General features: G+C 31.5%; 2 protein-coding genes across 2 annotated transcripts; both read right to left on the bottom strand.

Moving 5' to 3' along the window:
• Window positions 1-91: 91 nt before the first annotated feature.
• LOC111641215 (ankyrin repeat domain-containing protein 7-like) lies at window positions 92-1,242 on the bottom strand. Its single transcript, XM_023387349.1, has one exon. The coding sequence runs from the start codon at window positions 1,136-1,138 to the stop codon at window positions 170-172; it is 969 nt and encodes a 322-aa protein (XP_023243117.1). The 5' UTR covers window positions 1,139-1,242; the 3' UTR covers window positions 92-169.
• A 2,653-nt stretch (window positions 1,243-3,895) lies between these two features.
• On the bottom strand, window positions 3,896-7,498 carry LOC111641210 (G patch domain-containing protein 11-like). The gene is made up of 3 exons (XM_023387344.1): window positions 7,389-7,498; window positions 5,562-5,696; window positions 3,896-4,092 (listed from the first exon to the last, which is right to left on the bottom strand). The coding sequence occupies exons 1-3, from the start codon at window positions 7,433-7,435 to the stop codon at window positions 3,996-3,998; spliced, it is 279 nt and encodes a 92-aa protein (XP_023243112.1). The 5' UTR covers window positions 7,436-7,498; the 3' UTR covers window positions 3,896-3,995.
• Between the last annotated feature and the right edge of the window lie 669 nt (window positions 7,499-8,167).

The following is an 8,167-nucleotide window of genomic DNA, read 5'->3' as shown; positions in this document are numbered from 1 at the left end:
GATTTATTTAAATTCACTTAATTGAAGAAACTAATTCTTGCAAGTTTTACGAAAAGTTTTATTTAAATAATAATAATTTTCAAAATTTAACTTATATACCAAATTAATTTCAAATTTTGAAAGTTCGATATTAACCAACAATTAAATGAAAATGATTAAATATTCTGTATTAATTTTGTAAAGTATATCTGTTCACAATATTTTCGAGTTTGCTCAATAAATGTGGAGATAATTCAACTTCTTTCGGCAATGCAGCCTTTACGTCTCCTGCTTCGTTTGAATTTTCCATCTGCTTCTCTTTCAATTGAATTTCGTTCTTTTCTAAATGAATTTCTTCCCCAACTTGTTCTGGATATTCATATAAGTTGAGCATTTCTATTACTTTATTGTGACCCATGATAGAAGCAAAATCTTTGGCTGACCATCCGTGTTTATCCTTGAGAGCTGGATTAGCTCCACGTTGGAGCAGGGGAAGAACACTAGGCAAGTGACCTTTCTTACAGGCTAACATGAGTGGGGTTCTCATTTGTTCGTCTCTGATATCGACAATTGCACCTTGTCGTAATATCTTCTTAATAGTTTTGTCCTGTTTAAGGTTTGCAGCCAAATGCAACGGTGTTAACCCATCATTCCTACCAACGTTAACATTAGGCGATTGACGTAAGATAATGTGTGCCATATCGTACGAACCTGTGTCGAGAGCAATGTGCAATGCTGTGTTTCCATTCTTATCGATGTGATCTACTTCTGCTCCTTGTTCGATTAAATAGTTAAGAAGATCATACTGTTTATATTCCACAGCTTTCATGAGAGGAGTTCTGCCTTCAGCATCTTGATCGTTAACGTCCAGATCTTCACTGAGAAGATTACTGACGATATCTTTCTTGCCCTGACTGATCGCCATGTGTAAGAGGGAAGACTTTGTTCGCTTTTGTTCCCGAGCATGTAAGGTAGAATCAATTGCGGACAAAATGGATAATTCGGCGGTAGAGGCAGACTTTCTGTGAATAGTTTCAAGATCTTTTGCCCAGAAAGAATTCTTTGCTTTAACTTCTTTTAAAGAATCTTTGGAGTTAAATCGTTGTTCCGATTTCTTGCCAATAGCGTTAGATATCTTAAAGGCAAACTTCGAAGACATATTTTACTGGATTTGAAATTAACCGAAATTAACTGAAGTACCAGAACAATGTTTCAACAATTGTTAGATTCTATTATTGTCTTGCAAATTGTTGTACTAAATATTTTTCTGATTTAATTAACGAATTAAAAAGAATAGCCAGTCGCCTGGTTTCCTATAATTTCATCGTTTTCCAAAAGACACAACTTCGTTAAAATTCTTTATTTAATTTCATAACGTGTTTCGGCATTTACTCTCAACAGATCTACGAAGATATTTAAACATTCATTCATAATGTTCGTAACACAGTTTTCGTACTTATCACACTTTCGTTCCTGAGAATATTGCATTAATGAAATACCGAAAGTATGATAAATATTATAATTGTGTTGCGAACATCAGTAAAAAACATTGAAATTTAACAGGGTAAATAGCGAAACATATGGAGCTCATTAAAGGCCACTGAACACTGGTGGTGGGTTCGCATCTGGCCATCGCGCTGGCCATGTGAAGGTACCAGTTATTCTTCACAATAGTAATAATCTAAATAGGGGCCAGTTTTTCATAAAAAATATCCCAGGAGGCAGTTTTATCTCGGGCAGATCGCCGTATACTGTACTAATAAAAACTAAACCAAACGTTACTTCCGGATGATGCAGCTCTTCCGGAGAACCTGGAAAATGTTTTGAATTGAACTGGACAGGAATATCGTTTTAATTATGTAGTGTAAAAATGTAATATTTCTGAGATTTATATTATTTCTTTCGATAATTACGACCAAATGTTTGTGGTGACTGGGAGAAATATTTACTGCAGGGACTACAGGAAATTGAATTATTATATTAGAGTAAAGGACTTAAATACAAAGACATTGTAAAGCTGCTCCTACTTCCTCGGGATCAGGAACAATTTGTTTTTTTCATCGCCTTTTGAAGGATGTCCATGTTTATGACTAAGCCACTAATTTCATGTATATCATAAAATTATTTTCAGTTACGTAATTTATTTGATAATTTTTCAAAATTTTATTAATTACATTTATTAATATACAGGGTGATCAGAATCGACCCATAATAATCATATCTCGTGATTCCTTGTCAAAACTGACCCAAAAAAGTGCTAACCATTTTTCGATCGAATTCGATCGAATCGTGGCATTCCAGAGATATTCGTGTAGAAATGTTTTTTTCGTCACTTCCGGTATGAAGAGCGAAATCAGGAATAACTGTTATAGAAAAAATTATTTATCAATGTTTAGTGTAGCTGGTTACTTTATTTTTAAATAAGTGCTCAAAGTGGCTTCCGCTTAGTTGGAACAAGCAAGTGCTTATCGAATAATAAGACCAGAGTCCATAGATATACTGGTCCTTGAGCTGACAATAGCTATAATGCTACAATAATGGTGTAATAAATATTTCTGCCCAATGCGTGCGCTGCAATCGCTTCGCGGCGTAAGTTTGGCTTTAGTGTAGGGAGATTCTGCAGTAAACATGCAGAGTTCTTTTAATATATGAAATTATCTCGTTTTTAATTCAGATATTGCTGTTGTGTTTTTTAAAGGACTTCTTATAAATACTATTTTAATTCGGTTTTGAATATTATTTATTCGTAAATGTCGTTAATATTTATATTTCTATTAACTGTCACTTTCACGATTTTACGCTTTTTTTCAAACTCTTTCTTCCCTGTGGGCTCTTAGAGGACCTCTTTTGCAAGCCAATTATTGATACGGCCACGTGGTGAGGGATGGGTGCGACATGCCTGTATATGTTGATACATTATTAATATGCGATGCCTTCGGGATTCCCGAGAATTCTGAATCAGGAAGAAAAGGTTATGGAAATTTATAGAAATGTTAAACCATGTGTTGATATAGGATAGATTTAAAGTGTTACAAATAAAGGAGATTTAGGATTTAGGGTGGCTTTGGAGTTTATCAAGGTTAGGCCCATATGCTGTTTTATTTATTAACATTAGGGGCATTATTATAGTGTGCAATGAGAAAGGAGCTATTATATATGTTGTTCACAATTTATATTGTTTTTATTAATTTAATGAGATAGAGAGAAATTAAAGTTGAGCCAAAAAATGTTAGAAACAAGTTAGAGAAGGGGATTAAGTCAGTAGGTTTTTTAGTTCTTGGATTTCAAATATAGGCAAATAGAAAAAAAGAGGAANAAAAAAATTAATTCTACTGAAAAGTATCAAAATTAATGTTATTTAAATTTTTACAATGTGTGTATGTGTAATAATTCAGATTGTTTAAAATTTTAATGTATGCATTGTTGTATGCTACTATTTTCGTAATAAATGTTATAAACTTATGAATTTTATAAGGTATTTTTTGATTTTCTTCGATATGTCCTTTATTTTCCCCCAAAAAATATGGTCACTGTAATCATGGACGACCTCATGGTCATAGCCGGTGAAGTTCAAACAATGATGCCCAAAAGCAGCAATACCAAAGAAGATTGGAGAATGAGAATGAGACCCACTTTGAGCATCAAAGTGATTCTGCTTAGTAGTGAGTCTCCAAGACATAGTCTTGTCCTAAATACGGTTTTGCCATTTTACTTGTTTCATATTTGATTGACTTTATAAATTTTAAAACTACTTTAAAACAGCAATTTTTGCAAATGCCAACAATTCAATAAATAAAGGAAATTGTGGAAATTTAATATACTAAATGCAATAAATTTTTAGCATAAAATATAAAAAATATAATTGTGCTTGGTAGAGTATACTCCAAAAGTTTACTAAAACTAGCAGATTATATGGAATTTTTATGATGCTGCAAGAGATTCTAATTGTAATAACTGATTTACTCAAAGATAAATTTTAGTAAATTGTTAGTAATGATAAAAAAAATTTTAATATATTAACCACCTTCTTTTCCAATTACCATGCCTGGTTTATAACCCATTTTTTGTAGCAATTCAAATCCTTTATTATTAGAAGTTAATGCAGAATTTAACCCTTCCANAACGAGCAAAAATTAAAAAAAACTAATAGGTAGGTTTAAAATTAATAAATACAAATGTATTCTGACAGTGAATGAGTTAATTATGCTTTCTATTTGCAAAATTCCTCAACCTTAACACAAAATAAGAAAAAAAGTGAATTTTTAAGAAATTTGCGGGATTTCCCGGGATAAGAAAAATTTCCCGGGATATTTCCCGGGTTAAAAAAACAACCGGGATCCCAGAATCCCGTTTGAGAAACCCTAGGTGTAATAAATATTTCTGCCCACTGCGTGCGCTGCAATCGCTTCGCGGCGTAAGTTTGGCTTGAGTGTAGGGAGATTCAGCTGTAAACATGCAGAGTTCTTTTAATATATGAAATTATCTCGTTTTTAATTCAGATATTGCTGTTGTGTTTTTTAAAGGACTTCTTATAAATACTATTTTAATTCGGTTTTGAATATTATTTATTCGTAAATGTCGTTAATATTTATATTTCTATTAACTGTCACTTTCACGATTTTACGCTTTTTTTTAACTCTTTCTTCCCTGTGGGCGCCCATTATTGATACGGCCATGTGGTGAGGGATGGGTGCGACATGCCTGTATATGTTGATACATTATTAATATGCGATGTCTTCGGGATTCCCGAGAATTCTGAATCAGGAAGAAAAGGTTATGAAAATGTATAGAAATGTTAAACCATGTGTTGATATAGGATAGATTTAAAGTGTTACAAAAAAAGGAGATTTAGGATTTAGGGTGGCTTTGGAGTTTATCAAGGTTAGGCCCATAGGTTGTTTTATTTATTTATTTATTTATTTATTAACATTAGGGGAATTATTATAGTGTGCAATGAGAAAGAAGCTATGATATATGTTGTTCACAATTTATATTGTGTTTATTAATTTCATGAGATAGGGAGAAATTAAAGTTGAGTCAAAAAATGTTAGAAACAAGTTAGAGAAGGGGATTAAGTCAGTAGGTTTTTTTAATTCTTGGATTTCAAATATAGGCAAATAGAAAAAAAGAGGAAATTCCAGCTATTTAGACAACATATTCAACATATTTACAAGCACATAATAACTTAGAGGTAATTAGAGGATGATGAGTTAAGGCTGGTATACACGGTAAGGAAATCCTTTGAGGATTAACCGNAATAAATAAAGGAAATTGTGGAAATTTAATATACTAAATGCAATAAATTTTTAGCATAAAATATAAAAAATATAATTGTGCTTGGTAGAGTATACTCCAAAAGTTTACTAAAACTAGCAGATTATATGGAATTTTTATGATGCTGCAAGAGATTCTAATTGTAATAACTGATTTACTCAAAGATAAATTTTAGTAAATTGTTAGTAATGATAAAAAAAATTTTAATATATTAACCACCTTCTTTTCCAATTACCATGCCTGGTTTATAACCCATTTTTTGTAGCAATTCAAATCCTTTATTATTAGAAGTTAATGCAGAATTTAACCCTTCCAATCTTCTTTCTTCTTCTAATTTCTTCAATGGTTTGGTAAAACTCTTCTTATTAGCTTCTAATTGTTTCCGTTCTATTTTATGTTTCCGTTTGACAGACTGTGAATGTATCAAACCTGGTCGAACATCACTACAAAAATAAAAATAATAAAGTTAATTTTTCTTGATGTAATCAATATTTCAAAATATTTTTTAATTGAGTTCTACTTTATCTAAATGTCTCATCTAAATGACACAATGTATTCTTAATAATCCAAACTAACTAATACAGATCATTTGGATTAATGAAGTTTCACTCTCAATTCATATACGGAAATAATAAAATGAATTTCAAGTAAAATCTTAAATATTTAATACGTATATACTTTATTACACATGCATAGTATAGGTTATTACAATAAAAGGGTTATCACATACTGAAATGATTAATGCCTTATGTATCTCCTAAAATGCATTTTGGCTCGTGTTGTTAATGGCACTCATTGGTTAGGTGAACATCTTTTAAATATAAGGCAAAGATTTTATCTTAATGAATTTATTACAAGACTCGCACATACAAAATGATAAAATTATAAAAATATTAACATCAAAATGTTTGGAAACCATACACTTAGCTGTGGACAGCTTTACAATTGCACTATGAACATCTTGACAATATATTATGCAACATAGTGGGTTATCTAAAAGGAGTGTTGTTTCACAGATATTGCTGTCAAAGAGCTTTATTACTTCTCATACTTCACTGAGCCCCAACTATTTCCCAAATATACATATACAGACTCTGTACCGTATACTGACCAAATGTATACAATCATTTGGAAGAGATAGTTGGGGCTCAGTGAAGTATGAGAAGTATTAAAGTCATAATGCTCTTTGACAGCAACATCTGAAAAACAACACCCCTTTTAGATAACCCACTATGATAAATAATATACTGTCAAGATGTTCACAGTACAATTGTAAAGCTGTCAACAGCTAAGTGTATGGTTTCCAAACATTTTGATGGTTAATATTTTTATAATTTTACATTTTGTATGTGTGAGTCTTGAAATAAATTTTTAGAATAAAACTTCTGCCTTATATTTAAAAGATGTTCAACCGATGATGACTATGCACTTTAGGCTGGGCTGGGCCAAAATGCACTTTAGGAGATATATAAGGCATTAATCGTTTCACATATGATAACCCTTTCATTGTAATAATATTCGAAGCATTGTAATAAAGTATATTTGTATTAAATATTTTTTAAAAAAGGGATTAAAAGTTTATTGTTAAAATTTTAAAGTTTTACTTAGTTAATACTGAATTATCTGCAGAATAATGTAATTTAAGAAAAAGCATCAAATTTTGTTTGCTTTTGCTTGATAGATGGTAATTCTGCACGTAAGAAGAAAAGTTGTGATTTTACTTTTTTTTAAAGTGTATTTTATTTATAATTATCTGTATCAGAGTTAGACTCTGATATAGATAATTTGGTTCTTTACAAAACCATTCATTCTAAAAGAATGGTTTTGTAAAGAGCCATAAAGTATGTACTGTACGAATGCAGCTCTGAATGAGATGGTTGAGACATTATAAGAGCTACAGACTATACCTATAAGAATCTAAATAAAACGCCTCGTTCAGTACTCCAATTTTACCGAACTGTATTGTAATTTTTTAAGTGGAAAAAGTTGGTTAAGGTGCTTTGAAGTCTATGAATCAAGCGCTAACAATCTTTTTATTTAAAGAATACTTGATGCCTCGTGTACAAATTGTAAATAATGGTAAGAATGTATAGTTTTATCAAACGTAAAGTTCAGTTTCGAAAATAGTAAGTTACCTGCAATTACTCAATAAGTTATCGGACATATAATCAATTTCATCCATTTCGATTGATCACGACTGGGAGAATAGATCAAATAAACAAACCACGTGACAACCATTCGTCGCCTTCTCTCCCTCTAGTGTCATAAACGAATATAATTTATTTTTAAATTAAATTAAAATAGAATTTAAAATTTATTATAATTATTTGCTAGATAAATTTAGAAATTAATGTATTTTTTGCCGAAAAGGAACGATTTACATGATTTCCTTTCAGTATAAAAAATGTTTTTTTTTTATTGATTGTGCGGTTTATTCATTTACTTTTGATCTTTCCGCTTCCTGGGCTTTTTTTTTTTCATCATATCAGTCCCGTTCCTCAATTCAGGAGAACCCCTCGAAAAATTTCGGTAGTTTTTTCCGTATCCCGTATCTCCGAGACGGTAGTCTGATGCCGTAACAACTTCGACCATTCACTATATAGAAATTGTCTTACAATAAAATATATTCTGCCACTTTGGGGATCCTGAATTGAATAATTTTTTACGAGCAGATCGAGTTAGGGCAGGCATGGCCAACATACGGCCCGCGATTAATCTTTTAATCGCGATTAAAAGGTCAACAACTCACTGTATGTTTAGAGTTAACCCTCCATTACAAATCTCTGTAAGTACCGCGTAGAATGTTGATAATGCATGATAATGTGAAAAATGCATTTAATCTCTATGTACAATTTAGTCTCTACGGGATGACACCACAATGAGATCTCGCACCACCTCAAAATCTTCCTAGGGC

Source organism: Centruroides sculpturatus, unplaced genomic scaffold (assembly GCF_000671375.1).
Source record: "Centruroides sculpturatus isolate CEXI.00-Female unplaced genomic scaffold, Cexi_2.0 scaffold1515, whole genome shotgun sequence".
Lineage (NCBI taxonomy): Eukaryota > Metazoa > Arthropoda > Arachnida > Scorpiones > Buthidae > Centruroides > Centruroides sculpturatus.
Note: the sequence above shows the minus strand (reverse complement) of the source record. Positions and strands in the feature narration are given on the sequence as shown.

What these genes read in the sequence shown, in the direction of transcription:
- LOC111641215 (XM_023387349.1), bottom strand. Translation starts at nt 1,138, where the DNA reads ATGTCTTCGAAGTTTGCCTTTAAGATATCTAACGCTATTGGCAAGAAA.
- LOC111641210 (XM_023387344.1), bottom strand. Translation starts at nt 7,435, where the DNA reads ATGGATGAAATTGATTATATGTCCGATAACTTATTGAGTAATTGCAG. An exon ending in AACTTATTGAGTAATTGCAG is followed by an intron (nt 5,697 to 7,388) that starts GTAACTTACTAT and finishes TTATTTTTGTAG; the next exon opens with TGATGTTCGACCAGGTTTGA.